Raw genomic sequence first — 22,712 nt, forward strand, 5'->3', positions numbered from 1 at the left:
CCTCGCAAGCACACGAATAATAGAATCATTTAAAACGTTCCATCCGTGACTTTTACCTCGGACGGTCGTGACAAAAATACGTTTACACTCCTTGGATTACCTATGGAATGCAAGCCCCACACACACCTCCTCCACCATGTTCAGAATTCATATTTCATAATGGACGCCATGCTTACCTTGGCGACGTCCACTCGAAATCCAGCGGTGCCTCCAGATTGTTGTGGAAGTGTGGTGGACTCAAGACTCCAATGACCGGACACAGGTTTACAACAGTGCAACACTTTATTAACTAGTTTCAAATAGTAATAACTACCGTTAACTCAATCGACCAGGTAACTCTATCCGCATCGTCCTTCTTGTTCGGCTGCAGCGCCGAACTTGTGGTACGCGTTCATTCCGTCGGGCAGGGCTTCTGAGGATGAGTTCTCTTTTGGCTCAAAGTCTCTCCTGTTTATATCGGCAAACTTCAGTTAATCCTCTGTCCGCTGAAATCGTAATCCCTTCTCCGCTGCTTCTAATCCTTTCTCCGCAAACGTTACCCGGTCGCCTCACTGGCACCAGCTCGCTCTCCTCCCTGCTGGGAATTTGCTTCATCCACTTTGCATCCCGATGAAAGACAATAGTATGGGCTTGGGAATGTGTGTTAGCCCGGGGTCGTGCTAAAGCTACACAACAGGACACCGTCACACCGTCGGGTGACACCGTCACAATTTCGGTCTTTGAGGCCGGCCGATAGGCACAGTGTGACCGGAAGGGACGAGGTTCTCCTGACCACGTGGCCCTTGACTTGGTTTGTCCGCACAATGTGGGCGCTTTCAGGATGAACTTTAGCCGGGGAGCGTTTGGGTGCGTGGCGCCTTTGGGCGCCCCGGTCTGATACTGCCGCCCACGCGCAGAACACCATGTGAGTGCACGTGGGTCCCGGCGGTCCCACTGGCCTAGCGCTACCATGTTTAGACAGCGAGATCCGTCCCCGGGCACCGGCAAGCCAGGCACGGTAGGACACCCGCGGAGCCCCGGCGGACCAGGGGCGCGCGAGCCTATGCGTTAGCGTGCTACGGCGGAATCAACGGCTTCGGCCACGGCCGGGCCGATACTCGGCCCGGTCGCACCGGAAATGAACTGGTTCGACGCCCGCGCTAGAGAGGTCGCGGGCGACTGAGATGTTTTAACAAATAATTAATTAATTTGAGACGTCCGATTTCTAGTGTTTGGAAATTTGGAAGAGCTTGACCCTACCCTTTCCCTTGCGAGGGCAAGGAGGAACTTAACACTTGACACTTAAGCTTAGTTTGAAGTACACCCTGCCAGCGCTCCCGGTGGGACGGCAGGGCAACCAGAAGGGACGAGGTTCTCCTGACCACGTGGCCCTCGATCTGGGAAGCGAGAGGCGTTCCATTAGTGGACGCGCCCCTCACGCCCGACTTTTGGGCGGCCCCGGCAGGCCGTTTGTTTTGACGTTCCGTGACAGGCCCCGCACCCCCACCTCAGGGCCGACCGGGCGACCGGAATGAATCCCGGTGTCCCGATCCGAACCTTCAGAGCGGGCCGGCTGCACTTTCCGTCCCTGCGGTCCCAAATACCGGAACCACCCGCATACCACTTTATTCGACAAAATGCGGTGCGGCCTACAGCCTTAGAGAACCAACCCTATATAAGTCAATACCTCCAACGAGAGGGTGGTGGGAGGGTGATGGCAGGGTGATGGGAGGGTGATGGGAGGGTGATGGCAGGGTGATGGGAGGATGATGGCAGGGTGATGGGGGAGGGTGATGGGGGAGGGTGATGGGGCAGGGTGATGGCAGGGTGATGGGAGGGTGATGGGAGGGTGATGGGAGGGTGATGGTGGAGGGTGATGGGGCAGGGTGATGGGAGGGTGATGGCAGGGCGATGGGAGGGTGATGGCAGGGTGATGGGGGAGGGTGATGGGAGGGTGATGGGAGGGTGATGGGATGGGAGGGAGGAGTTTGTTTTGACGTTCCGTGACAGGCCCCGCACCCCCACCTCCGGGCCGACCGGGCGACCGGAATGAATCCCGGTGTCCCGATCCGAACCTTCAGAGCGGGCCGGCTGGGGAGTGCCAAGCACCCCGTACGTGCACTTTCCGTCCCTGCGGTCCCAAATACCGGAACCACCCGAATACCACTTTATTTGACAAAATGAGGTGTGGCCTACAGCCTTAGAAAACCAACCCTAAATAAGTCAATACCTCCAACGACACAGGTGCGCATTCGTGCCGCGTGACGTGGTGACGTCATCGCGCTTTCACCTTAAAAGATTTATTTGATATTTTGATATAAACCTTAGAAAACCAACCCTACAGAAGTCAAATGGTCCAATAAAGGGTGATGGGAGGGTGATGGCAGGGTGATGGGAGGGTGGTGGGAGGGTGATGGCAGGGTGGTGGGAGGGTGATGGCAGGGTGATGGCAGGGTGATGGCAGGGTGATGGGAGGGTGATGGCAGAGGGTGATGGGGGAGGGTGATTGGGGAGGGTGATGGCAGGGTGATAGGGGAGGGTGATGGGGCCTCCCTATAGAAGTCAGTATCTCCAACGACACAGGCGCGCATTCGTGCCGCGTGACGTGGTGACGTCATCACACTTTCCCCTCAAAAGACCCATTTGATATAAGTTAATATTCTGATATAAGCTTTAGAAAACCAACCCTATCTATCTATAATTCCACTAATCTCTGTGTGTATGTTTGTTTGTATGTTTGTCTGTGACCGCTGTTTCTCGACAACTACCGGTCCGATATACTTGAAACTTGCCAGGTATATTGCTGGGGACCCGAGGATGTGCCTTTTCAAGGTTTTAAATTAATCGCAGAAGTAGTTACCGAGCTATGTCCAAAAAACGATTCAACCAATCAGAGAGCAGCGAGCTATCACGTGTGCCGAACGTGGCGAACAGACTCTGCCTCGGATGGCACATTTGAGAGCGTATTCATTTATTTCCCGTCGGCAAACTATGTTGGCGTTAAACTATGTTTTAAAACTAATTAAAACTACTATCTATAATTCCACGGGTCCGATAAAAAACACCGTACTCGCAAGCCGTTCGCTTTGGACCAAACCATTTCATGTAAATAGAGGGGGGGGATTGTCACCGTACTCGCAAGCCGTTCGCTTTGGACCAAACCATTTCATGTAAATAGAGGGGGGGGATTGTCACCGTACTCGCAAGCCGTTCGCTTTGGACCAAACCATTTCATGTAAATAGAGGGGGGGGATATAATTTTAGATATATATATAGTACGGGCATGCCCTAGTATAAGTCAATACCTCCAACGCTTCGACAGGGCGAGATGCATTCCTGACATTCTTACGACCACCTGCTCGTACCTTGGTTCGTTACCAGTTCCAACCAATGAGTTACACTGAGTTATACTTCCACACAGCGATCGACTGGGATTACGAACCCAGGATCCTGGGATCCCAAGCCGGCACCCTAACCGCTACACCAACACCAGGAATATGTATATATGTACATAAATATTGTTACGTGTTACCTCCCCCAAACTCCGGTTACGGTGCCCCTCAGAGTCTAGAGCGGGAACACGGCAGAAAGATTTGTTGTCTTGAGTGTTCCAATAAACCATGGTAAACCACACCAATGCAATTGTAGAACAAAACAAGTAATTGTATTAAGAACTCTCACATACACAATAATAACACAATTAAAGAAAGTACCATGAAAATATCACTTGTATCAAATGAACAATACATATCATGGTACCATCATTCCCCAATGCTCTCAAAGCAATAAACTCACGATACGCAAACCGTGAGTGGAATGTAACATTCCCCAAAGTCTGTGCATAAATCCCAACGTGTTGAAGGTCAAAATCGTGCAGAACGGCAAAACAACAGGCAGGTATTGGCACGGCGGTGGACGAGGAGTTACGAGGTGAGAGGTCGATATGGGAATTAAGCTGATATGGAAACCAACTGCAATCCCCACGATGATGTCGATATGGGAATCCCAATGACAAAACAAGAGGCACCAAGCGGACAGTCTCTTCGAGGACAAAATGGGGGATCGACCTGTAATGGAGGTTCTTGCTTTCCCTTCAACAATAGCTCACATTTGGTGATAAAACCTGAGACGCAGGTTTAATTGCAATTGCAATATGTGACGATGTCGCGGGCAATCCCTTTCCCAGGAAGCCTCAACTCATTCGCAACCAATATCAAAATAGTCCGCTAGCACCCTCAATGCGACTCACAGCGGTCTCCTCCTCTCCCTGTGTGGTGTTGTGCATAGAAGGTACGCTAGAGGAGGCGTGGCCAATAGGAGGAGGAATTCCGGGTAGAGGACGGAGCATGGAGAGGATTGGAACGGGACGTGCGTCCGATGTTGGATTGAATAAAACAGTTGGACCTTCCTGAATTCTTCATTCTTGGAGTACTTTACGTCACAACACCCTGCCGATCTCGATCCCTTCCTGCCTCTTTGCCGCATCTTCCTTTTTCCTTCACAAGCATTTATTTTCACCTTTTACTAAAGTCATCTCCATTTCACACAAAAATCTTAACAACAATATTACCTGAAACGTCTCGCATTGTGTGTGATTCATTCTCGCTATGATCAGATATCATGCAAGCCCACAGCATCAAAACTTGAATGGGATTGGCTTTTACATTAACGGTGCAAGAAGGAGATGGGGTCAAGTTATAACAAGATTACGCAGATTGTGCAGGTTACAAGTCAGACCACTCAGACGTGATTAAGGAAAGCCTACATTCATGTTTCTTTTTCTATGTTGTTGTTCTCTTGCAAATTCACCTGACTAAATAGAATACTTCTAAAATATATGGGCCTTTGTGATTTGGGTGAGGTGCGTACTTACCCCAAATGCCTCCCCTGGGTATGGGCCTGCTGGAACAGATATCTGGAGGACACTCGTTTGGTCTTCACGAGCCGCTACGCTGTGCCATGGCCCTCCCAGCCAGCCACGTCTACTCTTCTCCTCTCACGCCGGGTTGTGGCACCGAGATCGCCTTTCCTGCAGCAAGGGTGTGACTGGGTTGCTCCTCATCAAGGTCCAGCTGTGCCCCACCAAACACAGCCGGGTATATTCTTGTCTTGTCTGCCTCTTATCTGTCTTTCTCTCATGTTGTATGACTGGGCCCATTAAGGCATATATATTTAAGGATTATCCAGTTTGTTTTTGGTTTTGTGGGCATGTGTATTCAGTAGTGGGTAAAAGGGGGTCATCACCATTTATTCCATTCATTTCTTTTTATTTCTGCCCTAGTTTACCATATTTCGGTGTTGAATTAACTTGGTCTCAGTTGAATTTAAGTGGTCGTGATCGCTTGGAATTGGAATTGACACGTCCATTCAAGGACAACTTTTGTTGTCATTGAAGGAAACAAGAACTTGTTTTGGCCGAACTAGCGCTCGGTATAGAACATGGTACATGAATGAATGAATAAATCCTGGGATTGGTCAGAGAAAGGCGCTCGGTATAGAACATGGTACATGAATGAATGAAAAAATTGTGGGATTGGTCAGAGAAAGTTCTAATTTTTTACACAAGTCTTCCACTACTCGGCTGGCCAGGCCTGAAGTTCGATTGAGATTGATTTGGGCAGGAACTTGTAATTTAATCAGGGTGCTGGTGTTAACTTACCTTATTTGTGAAAGCCACAGTGGGATCTTCAAAGTACCCCAATAAGCAGAGCTGACAGACGTGTCCTCCAACTTAACGTACTTCCGATGGGCGGGACACACAAAGATGTCTTTCCCTGAATTTGAAGCACGAGGGTGACTGTTTATAGGTGTGTTCAAAAATAAATACAAAAACAAGAACAATGCGACTGTGTCGCCAATATGCCTCCGCATAGTCCCACAACGGGTAGATGCCATCACTCTGCATATGTATGGGTTGGGGATCACGTTTGTGAAGTTTCGTGTTGATCGGATAAGGTTCGTTTTTCTATCCAAGATGGCTGCCAAACCACGTGACTTATGACATCATCATTTTCATACTATATGCAACAGTGCTGTTAGATGATATTTTTAAATTTTCGCATTGATAGGGTGAGTGGTTTCAGAGATATAATTATTTAATATTTTCCTTCAATCCAATATGGCTGCCAAACCATGTGACCTTTGATGTCATAAATTTAATATTTCAATACAAATGGGTCATAGATCATGTGCATGCAATTTCTGATTTTTAGGATAAGGAATTTGATTAAAACATTTTTGTAGTCAGGTTCACGATGTTAACAAATATAATTTCGTTTAAAATTTTGGGATTAGCAAACCTGTACATTGTTGGAATCATCGGAGCATGGAGAATCCAAAAATCAATGTTGGCGTTTGCACAGACACCTGCATGGCCGCCCTTTTGGATTTTCAAAATGGCCACCATAAAATACATATTTTGCGCTATGTCGGCTTCTAGTCAACCTAGAAACTTGATTAAATATGCTAATCCTATGTTTTCTGGGTCAAGGAATCCAATAAAGGCCTCAAAATAGTGCTCAGGATTATAGAAAAGCAACAAACAAAGGTAATTGAAAACCATTGTCTTTATAGCCGGCGAAGCCGGTGTTGTCAATAAACGAGTACGTATTATGTTGAAAACCTGATTATGCCTTGGCTCGAGAATCCGAAGCGCAGTGGGCGCAGCCATCTTGCGTGGGCGGAAGTATGCATAACAAATTTAAAACGTTCATTAGGAGTTTCTTTCACCCGTCGTCGTTTGATTCACAATCTTATGCACCTCAGATGTATTAATAAAATAATTTAAGACCAACATCGGCCCGCACGGGTCTGGTTATCTTCAACAAAACGCGTCACCAAACACCGGACCCAATGAGAGTCGAGCATTTGCAAAAATATGTCTAAAATGAAATCACTCACTGGATGGAGTGCTGGAGACAGCCATCGACCGGATGCGGAAGTTTGCATAAAACAATTGCGAAAAAGTTCAATAGGAGCTTGTTTCACCCGTCGTTCTTTGATTCATAATCTCATGAAACCTCTCATTAGTAATTAAAATACGTTAAGACCAACCTCGTTATCTTCAACGAAAATCGTCATCAAAGACCAGAACCAATGAGATTCGAGCATTTGAAAAAATATTATTACGCGTTTCGGACGGTGAAAACGGCGTCAAATATTCTAAAATTGACGAAGAATTATTTTTTAGAAACCTCGCGGCCGTACGGGATAGTTTTTCACGGCCAGAAATACGGTATAAGCGGTTTACATATTTAGTTTAGAAATACGGATAGTTTTTCACGGCCAGAAATATCCGAAGTTGAGATGGAATTCACCGAATTAATCACTGCAAGCTAACGTCTTCTGGTGGACGAAGCTGCCGTGCCCAGAGAGTCAGAGAACCAGCCCTGGTGCCTGACAGCGACTGAAGTTAGAGGACTACACACTTACTGTGAAAACGTATGTTAAGCCCAGTTAAAAATAGGCCTTAAGCTAGCACATCGTATAGTTACTTCCTTAAGCTTCTTGTGACATTTATTGTATTGTATGCAGGTATTGCCATTGGGGAGGACTGTCTGCTCTTCTCTTTTACCAAGTCTTACCAGGTACGGTACCTACTACACCACCTACTACCAACTACCTACCTACCTACTACCAACTACCTAACCTACTGATGCCATGGTGATGGGTAAAATAGTGGCAAGAGGTATGCGGGTATTGACTATTGGGGAGCACTGTCTGCTCTTCTCTTTTACCAAGTCTTACCATGTACGGTACCTACTACACCTACCTACTACCAACTACCTACCTACCTACCTACTACCAACTACCTAACCTACTGATGCCATGGTGATGGGTAAAATAGTGGCAAGAGGTATGCAGGTATTGGGGAGGACTGTCTGCTGTTCTCTTTTACCAAGTCTTACCAGGTACGGTACCTACTACACCTACCTACTACCAACTACCTACCTACCTACTACCAACTACCTACCTACTACCAACTACCTAACCTACTGATGCCATGGTGATGGGTAAAATAGTGGCAAGAGGTTTTGGCTTCGCCGGCTCATTGCGGCTTTGCAGTCGGTACTAGTATTTGTGATATAACTGTATTACATAATACATGATATTGCAAGTCCTTTGAAGTTATAGGTTTGGGTTTATAAAGCAAGAAAGCAGCCTTGTTAGTATCAGATTGAACTATAAGTCCTATACACAGGATCTACTAGGTCTACACCGTTCAGGAATATGCTTTTACAGATCTTCATCACTGTCCTCAGTGTCATTTTCGCAAAGGTGTCTACGCAAATGTAAACATTAAGTTTTGGATTCCTCATGCTCTGAATATTCCAAAAATGTATAGTTTTGCTAATCTCAAAAATGTTGAACGAAAAAACATAGTGAACCTGACTATTGGCTGGTATACCACTTCACCTATGATGTCAACATTATCATGCTTTTGTTCCCCAATGGGAATGCTTGACAATGTTCCAAGTTTCAAATTTTTCTATTCAGTCCGTTATTCAGTACTGCCAGCTCCAGAAAGAAGATTAAAGATAAAATAAAAGTTGTCGAAAAACGAGAAGACCTTTGGGAGCTAGAATACAGGTTAGTTGCAAATAAGGGGACGAAAGAAAACGAAGAAACACCTCATAATAATCGCACAACAGTTTCCATAAAAATAGGTGGTGAACAGATCATAGGTCACATGAAGGTATAAAAAGGTCACATGACGATGTGGCATAATGGCTTGGGTTGGGTTATGGGTGTGACAAATGTTTCCGATATGGCACACTATATATTTAAACAACACCTTACAATTTCATTTAGTAGCACATTCGACAGACTCCAAGAAGCAGATCAAAGCAGGTGATTGATTAGCGAAATAAAACTCATACCAGGCTCCGAAGAAGTATTTGAAAACAAATACACAACAAGGTAAGAAAACGTTACTGTAACGTTTGCCTCATCTTACCTCCACCACTGAAGGTGGATGGAGGTTGTGATTTCACCCCTGTCTTTGTCTGTCTGTTTGTCTGTTTGTGAACAGGATATCTCAAAAAGTTGTGGACGGATTCGGATTAAATTTGGTGGAGATTTGTTGGTATGTGATATGGACGAAATGATTCGATTTTGGTAAAGATCCGGATCTGGATTTGAGAATTTTTTTAAATTTGATTTTTTTTTTACCATTGAGAGAGCTAAAACCGATACATTGCAGGTAATCTCAAAAGGTTGTGGACGGATTCGGATGAAATTTGGTGGAGATTTGTTGGTATGTGATATGGACGAAATGATTCGATTTTGGTAAGGATCCGGATCTGGATTTGAGACCTTTTTAAACTTTTTTTTTACCATTGAGAGAGCTAAACCCGATACATTGCAGGTAATCTCAAAAGGTTGTGGACGGATTCGGATGAAATTTGGTGGACGAGTTGGTTAGACGAGAAGAACAAGTCGATTCGAGTTTAGTTCATGTCAGATCAATATCCGACCTATAGGTGGATGCAAAACGTAAACTGTTGAGCCTGGTGGAGGTACGCTCGCTCTCTACCGTGTGCCCTTCTAGTTGCGCGAAGTGTCCACTCTCTTTTTAACTTCCTATTCTGAGTTTGATTCCCGACTTCAGTACAAATTAATTGTTGGATTAGTATTTTGCAAGAATGGTGTCAAAGCCTTTGGAGAGAAGTTTCGTTGGGTGTCTCACTTGCTGGCATTCCCTGGCAGACGTAAAAGATCTCAAGGTAAACTTTCAAAAAGGTGAGGCTGTTGTGTACCAGTACCAGTACCAGTACCAGTACCCAAGCGAGCAAATTTAAACATTTCTTTCCTTGATTAACACTGGGAAACGCAATGGCTCCCAGTATATTCTTTGCCAAGCGACTGCTATGATAGGACCGATGCTCAGGATAGAATATGGACATTGGATTGGACTTGTTATTATTATTATTATTATTATTATTATTATTATTATTATTATTAATATTTTTATTGGATGAGGGCAGCATTACTTTTTTTCTTGAAGAGTGAGGATTATGGAAGAGCAAGGCTCAATTTATTGACAGTAGTGTAATGGGGCAACAATTGGGCAGAACCCACAACGAGATAACCGAACAGGAGAGAGAGAGAGAGAGAGAGAGAGAGAGAGAGAGAGAGAGAGAGAGAGAGAGAGAGAGAGAGAGAGAGAGAGAGAGAGAAAGAGAAAGAGAAAGAGAAAGAGAAAGAGAAAGAGAAAGAGAAAGAGAAAGAGAAAGAGAAAGAGAAAGAGAAAGAGAAAGAGAAAGAAAGAGAAAAAGAAAAAAAACACTGAAATCCAAAAGTAACAGAGAGTTGGGGTCGGAATAATAAACCAACTTCTCCACCCAGTGCCCCCCTCCCCCCCCCCTTCTTCTTCTGCCCCCCTCCTCTCCCACACCCATTGTTTGTCCCAAGTCTCCCCCCGTCATGGCCTTCAGCTCTGCTGTTCCTTTTGTCCTGTTGTGTCCTCATCCATTCAGTGTACTAATACTAGCTCTTCCACGAACCTCGACGATGTATACAAAAAGAAGGATTCATGGGGGGTAATAAATATCATGGGTCAGGATGGGGGGTGACACAAGATGGCGGTGCAATGCTTGTTTGAATCCATGGAGGGAAGAGTGAGACGGAGCAGCCTCCTTCGCAGACTTTAAGGACTTAATTTGGCTCCACTGTGTTTTAATATGATTTGGACAAACTAAATTCATCAAAGTTATCTCTTCACACACATATCCTAACTTCTCTACCATTCCGTGTTCCATGCAGGATGAATAAGTTACCATCTCTTTTGCCAGTCGTCTTGCTGGTTGGACTGCTGGGAATAGGTAAGAATATGAAAACCCTGCCTCGTGTGTGAGAAACATGTTAGTAAACTACGGTACATTTTGTGAGTTACTTCAAAGTTTATTTGTGTTTCAAATGATTGTTTATAAATGTATTTAGGTTCCTTATTGGTCAGGCAGAGGTTGTTCTTTTCTGTTGTTTTCTCCAATACAGTCGGGGAGAAGTTTCATGATGTGTTTCAAAGTAAAGTTAAATTTAGGTTCCTTATTCAAATGGAGTGTAAATATCCTAAACACAGAGCTGGGAAACTTCAAGATTTAAAAAAAATAAAATGGGGGCAACACCTGGTATATAACATGGGGGCAACCCCTGGACGCTCACCTGGTATATAACAAAGCGGTATACTACACCTGCTAAAGGTATTTTAAACAGTATCGCGGTATTTTAAACCCATTTCAATGGTTGATAGAAGGCAGAGCAGCATGTGGAATCATACTCGTGTATTAATCATAAAGCTTTAAACAAACAAACAAACAAAACCTACATTGGGGGGCAGACCTCCCTCCCCCTCTGCCCCCCATTGACCCTCTTAAACCCTGATTTTTCTAATGCAGTGAACAAACCTTGATGCATCACAGGTGACGGAGGTTGTGATTGGGTTTCATCAAAATTGTGTTTGTAGTTTCGGAGAAGAGAGCAAATACCTATTTTATGGGGTCAAACCCGCCACACACCTCCTTAAACCCTGATTTTCTTTATTCCGTGAACGATCTTGAGTCACAACAAACCAAATATAATTTGTGCCAAGTTTGGTCACACTCCCATCAGCAGTTTCGGAGAAGAAGTTGCAGGTGTTTACGGAGTGACGGACGGACAACGCGCCATCCCATAAGCTCCCCGGAAGTACGTTCCAAGTAAGCTAACGGGCAAGAATAGTTCCCCTAAAATTATGACGCATTGTTTTTAAGCCAAATTGTCGTGTGCCGCTGGTATGGCTGATGAAACATGAGGTATGGTTCTCGAGGTTCAACTGACCCTCTCTATGAAACATGTGCTGTGGTGTCGATGGTCCAAATGATCTGATCAGAAAAAACGGCTCGGCGAATTAGATCTTGCAACTCGCACTGAATCAATGGCACATGATCGTCAGGCCTGAAGCACAGAAAAACAAAGAGTGGTGCCAGCGAAGGTGCCAAAAATAAACTAGACGATATAATTTGATGTGAATGTGTCCATGGATATGTCGCCGCCCGCATTAGATGTGAACTCCCTGTTAAGACTAATCCCCGATTAAATAAAGGCCACAAGAAAGACAGCACCAAAGACACAGGTACAAGAGACAATATTAGATGCTTCTTACTCGAGTTATGGTCTAAAAATGATTTTGAAAGGCGATCTGGAAAATGATCTTTTTATTACAGTCCATACTAAGACATCATGCCACATCATCATGTGACCATTACATGCCACAGCATCATGTGACCTTTACATGCCACATCATCATGTGACCTTTACATGCCACATCATCATGTGACCTTTACATGCCACATCATCATGTGACCTTTACATGCCACGTCATCATGTAACCTTTAAATGCCGCATCATCATGCGACCTTTACATGCCACGTCATCATGTGACCATTACATGCCACGTCATCATGTGACCATTACATGCCACGTCATCATGTGACCTTTACATGCCACATCATCATGTGACCTTTACATGCCACGTCATCATGTAACCTTTAAATGCCGCATCATCATGCGACCTTTACATGCCACGTCATCATGTGACCATTACATGCCACGTCATCATGTGACCATTACATGCCACGTCATCATGTGACCATTACTTGCCACGTCATCATGTGACCATTACATGCCACACCATCATGCGACCTTTACATGCCACGTCATCATGTGACCATTACATGCCACATCATCATGTGACCATTACATGCCACATCATCATGTGACCTTTACATGCCACGTCATCATGTGACCATTACATGCCACGTCATCATGTGACCATTACATGCCACGTCATCATGTGACCATTACATGCCACGTCATCATGTGACCATTACACGCCACGTCATCATGTGACCATTACATGCCACGTCATCATGTGACCATTACATGCCACGTCATCATGTGACCTTTACATGCCACATCATCATGTGACCATTACATGCCACGTCATCATGTGACCATTACATGCCACATCATCATGTGACCTTTACATGCCACAACATCATGTGACCATTACATGCCACATCATCATGTGACGTTTGGAGGAGTGATCTGTTCACCACCTACTTTTCTGGAAACTGCTCTGCTTTTCTTACCATCTGATTCTTGATATTATTTCATCTCCTTCTTTGCAAGTAACCTGTATTCTATCTCTTAAATGTGTGATATAGAATGTAGTAGCTCATCTCTAACTTGGTCATAATGCAAAGTCAACGTATTAAAAATCAACCTATGCTCAAAGTAGACATTAAAATGTTGTGGTTAACTTACAAACCTTTGTCAAACTGTGCCTGAGGTCTGCTGGACATGCCAGTCGAGCCTGTAGGACTTGCAGAACCCTCAAACCACACGTGCTGTGGGTAAGGGGCAAACACACACAGGAATGGGTACACATAGCTTTTTTTTGTATACAAGATCGAGGCTCGTGTAAGAGCTAACATCAATCACAAAAAAAAACGGACACACAAAACATACAATAAAGGGAGCGGGAGACAAGATGGGGAGAGAGAGGGAAGCACACAAGTACAACAGCAGAGAACAGGGACATTGGTAGATCTGTGGGAGGGAGAGGGCTTGGGGAGAGGAGGCATGGGAAGGGGGGGGGGGGTGAGAGGTAAAAAAAACACATGGACACTGCAAGAACTTCCAGGAGAGAAAGAAGTCCGTATTTCCAAAAAAAAGTGGATCTGGGGTGAATTAACGGGGGTCTGTGATGGTCGCATCACAGACCACATGGTTGCATCACAGACCACATCTGTGATGGTCGCAATTCACCCCAGATCAAGGTTTTCGATGGGGGAAGATAAGAGATGGTGGTGAAAAGTTGTTTTAAAGACCTGGAGGGAGGAGTGGGATTGAAGAGAGTGATGGAGTTTGTTCCAGAGGCAGGAGAAAAGGGGAATGAAAGAGTGATGGTGAGCAGAGAGTCTTGATTTTGGCAGTTTAACCATAAAAGGGTTGTTGGCAGATCTTGTGCGACCTGTAGGAATATTTGGGAGACAGAGCCCAGAGAGAGCTGGGGTGGGGGGGCAAGGCCAGAGAGGAGGCAAGGCTGGGGAGCTGGGGCTGGGGAGAGAGAGCTGGGGGGGCAAGGCTGGTGTGGTGAATTGAAATGCCAGTTGTCAAAAAAAGACATCCGAGGCACACGGGAGCAAAGGTCGCAAGACGCGTACTCTGATCATTGCGGAAATGCTGCTTGTGATGCTCGGTCTCACTTAAACTTTGTCCCAGCATTGCCCGAGAACCCGAACTGCAACAGGGGAAAGCGGAAAGTGTTGTGCACCTGAGTCAGACTATGTTTCTGTCGTCATGGTTATGGCTGGGTGTCTTGCTTTGTTTCTCCAATCAGGAACACTGTAATGTTGGCCACATCTGTGCACAACAATACCATTTAACAATGGTAATTGTATGCTCTACTAACAATGGAATCCTGCCTCAAGCAATGCTATTTGCAAAACAGATTAATGTCAATCTAAAGGTCCCTCCTCTGCAGCTGGGTGAGGTTAACTATGGAGACCATCAGCTGGGTTAGGTGTGCTTCGGCCCGCCCCCTGGGACGATGACTCAGAACATGAAGTGGAATTTATTTTCTGCAACGGAATTTAGGTTTTGGGTTTTTTTCATGGACTCTACAATTCACAATGTTTTAACAGGCTACTGCATGCTAAGGTCGATTTATGTTCCACAGCAGTTTTGTTTACCCAGGAAGACATGTCGCCTTCATTGTATCATCTCTGGAAAGTGTGCAAAATGACTGATGTACTCTTTGCAGGTGTCACACACAATATTTATTAGCATATTGATATATTGCATGCTTTACTCTGTGGCCTATACTCTATGGCGATGTCCTCGCTCGTATCCTTCGCCTCTACCTACCCCATACACAAACTACTTTGAGTCACACATAAATAAATGTACTGTACTGTAGAGTGCCTAAGAGGCAATGTAAAAGTGTTACCTTAGAAGCAAAATTACATGGTGTTCATCAAATTGATGCTGGTGAACGTGTAGGTCGTGTTGCCGGTTTATTACGTTTGCCTCCAACTGTGGTACATACCATCTATAAAAATGCCGATGCTCATTGCAAGTCATGGCAGGTTCGACCACTTCCAAAAGAAGTACCGAAGGTAAGAAAAAAATCTAACTCTAATGTATGATCTTTATTTATATAAAAATATGTCTGGTAACCAAAAATGGGGTAATGTATCAAAAATGTATCATCTATCTATAATTCCAGTAATCTCTGTCTGTACGTTTGTACGTTTGTACGTCTGTACGTCTGTTTGTCTGTGACCGCTGTTTCTCGACAACCACGGGTCCGATATACTTTTAACTTGCCAGGTATATTGCTGGGGACCCGAGGATGTGCCTTTTCAAGGTTTCATATTAATCGGACAATTACTTACCGAGCTATGTCCAAAAAACGATTCAACCAATCAGAGAGCAGCGAACGATCGCGTGTGCCGAACGTGGAGGACACACTCTGCCTCGGATGGCACATTTGAGAGCGTATTCATTTATTTCACGTTTGCAAACTATGTTGGCGTTAAACTATGTTTTAAAACTAATAAAACCGAATTTGCGATTCATTCGCTTTCCTGCGCGTTTGTGCACGCGATGGCGATTTCTTTACCAAACTCCGGAAGCCGTTCGCTTTGGACCAAACCATTGCATGTAAATAGAGGGGGGGGATTGTCACCGTACTCGCAAGCCGTTCGCTTTGGACCAAACCATTTCATGTAAATAGAGGGGGGGGATATAATTTTAGATATAGATATAGTACGGGCAATGCCCTAGTAGGTAATAAATAGCACCGCAAAGCGGGCGTACCCCTCAGCCCATGCATGGTGGAAACAAATTTTAAGATGGCTGTCGTGGCGGCCATATTGAAAATCGCAGCGCACCCATTTTCGAAAGGAACCTTCCTCGACTCAACCCCAACACACACTGCAAAAATGGATTTAATCGGACAAGCCGTTCTGCTTGAAATTGACGGAAACGAATTTCAAGATGGCTGCCGTGGCGGCCATATTGAAAATCGCAGCGCGCCCATGAACCTTCCTCTACTCAACCCCAACACACACTGCAAAAAAGAATTTAATCGGACAAGCCATTCTGCTCGAAATTGACGGAAACCAATTTCAAGATGGCTGCCGTGGCGGCCATATTGAAAATCGCAGCGCGCCCATTTTCGAAAGGAACCTTCCTCTACCCAACCCCAACAGACACTGCAAAAATGGATTTAATCGGACAAGCCGTTCTGCTTGAAATTGACGGAAACCAATTTCAAGATGGCTGCCGTGGCGGCCATTTTGAAAATCGCAGCGCGCCCATGAACCTTCCTCTACCCAACCCCAACACACACTGCAAAAATGAATTTAATCGGACAAGCCGTTCTGCTTGAAATTGATGGAAACCAATTTCAAGATGGCTGCCGTGGCGGCCATATTGAAAATCGCAGCGCGCCCATTTTCGAAAGGAACCTTCCTCTACCCAACCACAACACACACTGCAAAATGGATTTAATCGGACAAGCCGTTCTGCTCGAAATTGACGGAAACGAATTTCAAGATGGCTGCCGTGGCGGCCATATTGAAAATCGCAGCGCGCCCATTTTCGAATGGAAACTTCCTCTACTCAACCCCAACACACACTGCAAAAATGGATTGAATCGGACAAGCCGTTCTGCTCGAAATTGACGGAAACCAAAAGTTGACGGGCGCCATGACGACGCCCGTGACGACAATACCCCTTAGCCCAATTTGGGCTGAGGGGTGAAAAGCGAAACACAATAGGTGATGTGGTGAGGTAAGTAACGCGTCCCTCCCTTTCTCCTTTATTCCATTAATTCTTATGAGAATCGTTGCTTTGATTTACATCGTTTCGATATTCGCCTCACCTTTCAGGAATGCATCCCCGAAGTAAACCGGTGTGTAGCGGTATATCTTTAACACCTCTTTACTGGAATGTTGACCCTGAACCCCTGTGCCACATAAGCATTTGTGGCAGTGGCCCTGTCCAAAAGGGGATGCCTGACACACATCCACCCTGTTTAGGAACCCATTAAAAGGGAATAGGAACTTTAGTTTGTAATGACGAATATAAGTATCTCCATTAAATGGGCAAACAGGCTGTTTTAGCCTGTGAAAAACAGACTGGCCCCCTGTCCGAGGCAGTGGGTGCTACCATTCTGCTAACTGCAGCATCAGTCTGCCAACATGCCTCTAGACACCATGGGGGAGCGAGAGGGAGGAGAGCTGAAAGGGGCTTCAGCCCTTAAAGAACCTCATGTTTGACTGTAAACAGGACAACACCTATCTGCAGATGTGCACTGCTCTGAAAGCACCCTGGGTACTTGGTCATTTTTATTATTTTCTGTGCGGCCTGTGGCTGCTGGTAGTTTCATCACTGGGAGCGAGGCTGTGCCGTTGATGCAGTTCCCCCTGTATCGAGTAAGCTGGTACTCATTTTGACGACCTTGGAAGGGTGACAGGCTGAATCAACCCACCTGGTGTTATTTATCGACACAACAGGAGCTCAAACTTAAGACCCTAATATCTTAAGCCAGCCATATTAACCGTCTCAAGACCCTAAGATCTTAAGCCAGCCATATTAGCCGTCTCAAGACCCTAATATCCTAAACCAACCATATTAACCGTCTCAAGACCCTAAGATCTTAAGCCAGCCATATTAACCGTCTCAAGACCCTAAGATCTTAAGCCAGCCATATTAACCGTCTCAAGACCCTAAGATCTTAAGCCAGCCATATTAACCGTCTCATGACCCTAAGATCTTAAGCCAGCCATATTAACCGTCTCAAGACCCTAAGATCTTAAGCCAGCCATATTAACCGTCTCAAGACCCTAAGATCTTAAGCCAGCCATATTAACCGTCTCAAGACCCTAAGATCTTAAGCCAGCCATATTAACCGTCTCAAGACCCTAAGATCTTAAGCCAGCCATATTAACCGTCTCAAGACTCTAAGATCTTAAGCCAGCCATATTAACCGTCTCAAGACTCTAAGATCTTAAGCCAGCCATATTAACCGTCTCAAGACCCTAAGATCTTAAGCCAGCCATATTAACCGTCTCAAGACCCTAAGATCTTAAGCCAGCCATATTAACCGTCTCAAGACCCTAAGATCTTAAGCCAGCCATATTAACCATCTCAAGACCCTAAGATCTTAAGCCAGCCATATTAACCGTCTCAAGACCCTAAGATCTTAAACCAGCCATATTAACCGTCGTCACACTCGGAGAGAACTACATAAAACGTTAATTATTTATCACCTGGGAAAAAAGACTGTAAAATGACTCACTCAAAAAATGAAATACAAAAAGCAGTACAAACAGTACCAAGAATGCGTGTTGACGGTAATATGGAAGGAATAACTTATTTTCCCTAAATTACAATTTTAAGGGAATGGAACTTATTGTGTGAGCAGATTAATTTGCAATTTGTCTGTGTTTTGTTTCAGTGGCAGGACTGAAGTGTGCTGACGTGATTACTTTTAACAAAGTTAACTGCACAGAAACATTTGGAACGGATGCTGCCTGTGGCTACATAAAAGAATGTGAGTAAATTTGAGTACCTGCCTCGGCTGTTGAATGAAACAGAAGTAATGTAGTTGATAGTTAAGTGGAATGCTACTGCAATGGAGCAAACGTGGACGTCACTGAAACTCCAAAATTGACATGTGGCGGAAATAGCGCCATCTTTGGTGGTATCCGGTATTACAAATGGTCTTCCTATATCCTATGACAAGCAAGGGTACCTGGCGGTGCCCAGTGCTGTTTTCATGCTGTTGGCATTTTGAAGAAATCTATTTTTTTTTTTTTCTATTTTTGGGGGTTCCTAAAACACTTCTCTCCACCAACTAAGGAATGGGGTCAGGATCATTTAATATTATCTTATTATTATCCCCTATCGAATGGCTTTTTAAAAATCTAACTTTTTCTTTTTAAAATGAATTTTTTTTTTTTGGCCTAAAAAACTCCCCGACAATCACTGATGAACATCTGGAAGTTTAACGAAGATCCGTTTGGCCATCTCGGAGAAAAAATTGCCATAAACAGAAACATTTCTCTTATAATATAGATAGATATGGAGTTGCGATCAATAAATAAACAAGAAGACGTCATGCGTAGCACGATACTTGCAAAATCCGCCGCCCACCCAAAAAAAGTTTTCCAATGATACAGCAAATTGTCCATTTCATGAAGATTAAAATTTACAATCTTGATCAAAGCTCGGGTCAACAGGATGAAAAGTGACGATTTTTCAGATGAAAAATGATGATTTTGGAAGGTTGACCTTCAGTTGACCTTTGATCTTTTGACCTCAAAAATAATTAGTTTCCCTATTTAGTGACTCAATGTGCAAATGCTGTTCAATTTTCAAGTCAATCGGATGAAAATTGAGGATATTAAAAATTTGGCGTATGTTGACCTTTTGGCCTCTGTTGACCTCAAAAATAGATGGTGGTTGAATTCAGTGACCATATATATAAATCCTCTTAGAAGTTCAAGTCAATCAAATGAAAATAGGTGATTTTAGAAATTTGGCCTATGTTGACCTTTTGGCCTGTGTTTACCTAAATTATAATACGTGGTTGAATTCAGTGACCAGATATGCAAGTCCTCTTCAAATTTCATGTCAATTGGATGAAAATTGAGGATTTTAGAAATTTGGCCTATGTTGACCTTTTCGCCTATGTTGACCTCAAATATACTTGGTGGTTGAATTCAGTGACCAGATATGCAAGTCCTCTTCAAATTTCAAGTCAATTGGATGAAAATTGAGGATTTTAGAAATTTGGCCTATGTTGACCTTTTGGCCTATGTTGACCTCAAGAATACTTGGTGGTTGAATTCAGTGACCAGATATGCAAGTTATCTTCAAATTTCAAGTCAATTGGATGAAAATTGAGGATTTTAGAAATTTGGCCTATGTTGACCTTTTCGCCTATGTTGACCTTTTGGCCTATGTTCACCGAAAATATAATTTGTGGTTGAATTCAGTGACTAGATATGCAAGTCCTTTTCAAATTTCAAGTCAATTGGATGAGAATTGAGGATTTTAGAAATTTGGCCTATGTTGACCTTTTGGCCTATGTTGACCTCAATAATACTTGGTGGTTGAATTCAGTCACCAGATATGCAAGTCCTCTTCAAATTTCAAGTCAATTGGATGAAAATTGGTGATTTTAGAAATTTGGCCTATGTTGACCTTTTGGCCTGTGTTTACCTAAATTATAATACGTGGTTGAATTCAGTGACCAGATATGCAAGTCCTCTTCAAATTTCATGTCAATTGGATGAAAATTGAGGATTTTAGAAATTTGGCCTATGTTGACCTTTTCGCCTATGTTGACCTCAAATACACTTGGTGGTTGAATTCAGTGACCAGATATGCAAGTCCTCTTCAAATTTCAAGTCAATTGGATGAAAATTGAGGATTTTAGAAATTTGGCCTATGTTGACCTTTTGGCCTATGTTGACCTCAAGAATACTTGGTGGTTGAATTCAGTGACCAGATATGCAAGTTATCTTCAAATTTCAAGTCAATTGGATGAAAATTGAGGATTTTAGAAATTTGGCCTACGTTGACCTTTTGGCCTATGTTGACCTTTTGGCCTATTTTCACCTAAAATATAATTTGTGGTTGAATTCAGTGACTAGATATGCAAGTCCTTTTCAAATTTCAAGTCAATTGGATGAGAATTGAGGATTTTAGAAATTTGGCCTATGTTGACCATTTGGCCTATGTTGACCTCAGACATACTTGGTGGTTGAATTCAGTGACCAGATATGCAAGTGGTCTTCAAATTTCAAGTCAATCGGATGAAAATTGAGGATTTTAGAAATTTAGCAAATTAGGTGACCTTTGGCCTATGTTGACCTTTTGACCTATTGACCCCAAAAACAATAGGCTTCTTGCTTTTGACCAACTCTACCGCTTGGTGAAGTTTCGTGAAGATTGGTTGAAAATTGTGACCTGTAGGCCGGTGACAAACAAACAAACAAACAGACAGACAAACAGACAGACAGACAGACAGAACCACAAACACAACCGACCAATATACTTGAAAAATCTTCGATTTTGCAAGTAATAAAAATTAATTTTCAGGAGTGCCGGCTAGTTATATTAATTATACAATATAATGAGCATGCATATGGTGTCTTACCTTTCTTTTTGTCTTCAGTTGGAATGAATATCAAGAGATGCTTGAACAAAACACGGTGTGATACGGACTCAAGTGTGAGCAACTGCTGTTTCGAGAATTTGTGCAACAGCGCCGTGAACCTTCCCTCCTCGAGCATCCTCATGGTCTTCACCATGTCCCTCTCAATGATGCTCACTTACATCATGTAGAAGATTCGAGCAACAACTCTTCACCTTCACCATGCAGCTTGCTTTATCACTTTCTTTTAGTTTGCTCATTCAGTATCCATGCTTCGAATTGACTTTTCAGTCATAAAATTCGCATTATTACCGGTGTTGGTTAAGTGCTATACACTTTACTATTGGTAGAAATTTTTTATTTGATAACTTAAAGGCGTATATTTACAAATGTAGTAACAAATGGGGTAAAAGGAAGATGTGACGGATGATGAATGGACCTTTTCCGCTTCACCAGACTATACACACGAGTCCAGCTAAAAACAAAACAAAAATGAACAACAACATGAAATCTGAGAGCACTTATTGGGAACAAAAATGAATGCATTATTGCGAAGATCATATGAGGTTAGACAGTTAATATCATTTGTCATATTCTTTTGATAAACTACTTTGAGAAAATTTTGGAACAACTTTTATAAACTGATACAGATAAAATATGGTTGTGGGACCTCTCGTGCTACTGTGGATGATTATGTTTTTGGAAATAGTTCAACATACCTTTGGGAGTTATAGGAGAATAAACATTGAACCGAACACCTGTTTTTACAGACATGGATAATAATGGACATTTTATTTTCTTTACAACGAGTGGGACATGATGGAACATTACACAATAAACAAAGGGATGGACAATCAGTGACTGAGTCGTGAAGTTATTAATTAGATAAAAATAAAATTACCTTAAATGATGAATGAGCCATATTAATTTATTATATATTGTCGTGTCCCTGGGGTTAAGACCCCAAGGGGACGAATTACCAAAACGAGCTTTACTCTGAGGCGTATACCCAACACGGGAAGGTTCGAAGTCTTACCTGATCGGTAACACATGCAGCGGTTAATCTGAACCCTCAAACACAAAGACGGGACAGCAAAATCCACAATACATACAAGAAAAGTAAGATTCCACAAATAATGATTTAATGAAAATAAATGCAAATAACAATGAAAGGTGAGGTAAAACTAAAATTCCAAATTTGAGGATCCTCCACTCCGACGCGTATAAAAACAAGGGGAAAACGAAAGTAAAAGAAAATAAATGATGCTGTGGTAATCGGCCGGCACTCAGCTTTACGTCCACAAATGGCTGGTAAGGCTTGCTGGTCGCTCGTCACCTCCAAACCACCTCGTGTGAAATGCACAAAATGGCGTGGAGTCGCTCTCTTTGACGTCCAGAGGAAACATGACGCGGACCCAGTCCTCCGCCGACGTCGATCCTGTGCCTTGGAGTTTCGACTGTCCTGTCCTGAACCACTATTTCTCACTAGCCCTTTCCCAAGAATGCACACAAACCA

At 43.6% G+C, this 22,712-nt stretch overlaps 1 protein-coding gene and 1 long non-coding RNA gene across 3 annotated transcripts in view; both read left to right on the plus strand.

The window, feature by feature from the left end:
* Positions 1–7,564, plus strand: part of LOC144888528 (uncharacterized) — a 47,578-nt gene extending 40,014 nt beyond the window's left edge. For both annotated transcript variants that reach the window (XR_013621115.1, XR_013621114.1), the window contains 2 exons: positions 4,891–5,075; positions 7,513–7,564. This is a non-coding gene — a long non-coding RNA (uncharacterized LOC144888528). The remainder of the gene's footprint in view (positions 1–4,890; positions 5,076–7,512) is intronic.
* A 1,102-nt stretch (positions 7,565–8,666) lies between these two features.
* Positions 8,667–22,053, plus strand: LOC144888529 (uncharacterized). The gene is made up of 4 exons (XM_078766846.1): positions 8,667–8,898; positions 10,744–10,802; positions 18,491–18,586; positions 21,218–22,053. The coding sequence occupies exons 2-4, from the start codon at positions 10,745–10,747 to the stop codon at positions 21,385–21,387; spliced, it is 324 nt and encodes a 107-aa protein (XP_078622972.1). The 5' UTR covers positions 8,667–8,898; position 10,744; the 3' UTR covers positions 21,388–22,053.
* Positions 22,054–22,712: the final 659 nt, after the last annotated feature.

This window comes from Myxine glutinosa, chromosome 12 (genome assembly GCF_964187855.1).
Source record: "Myxine glutinosa chromosome 12, kmMyxGlut1.1, whole genome shotgun sequence".
NCBI lineage: Eukaryota > Metazoa > Chordata > Myxini > Myxiniformes > Myxinidae > Myxine > Myxine glutinosa.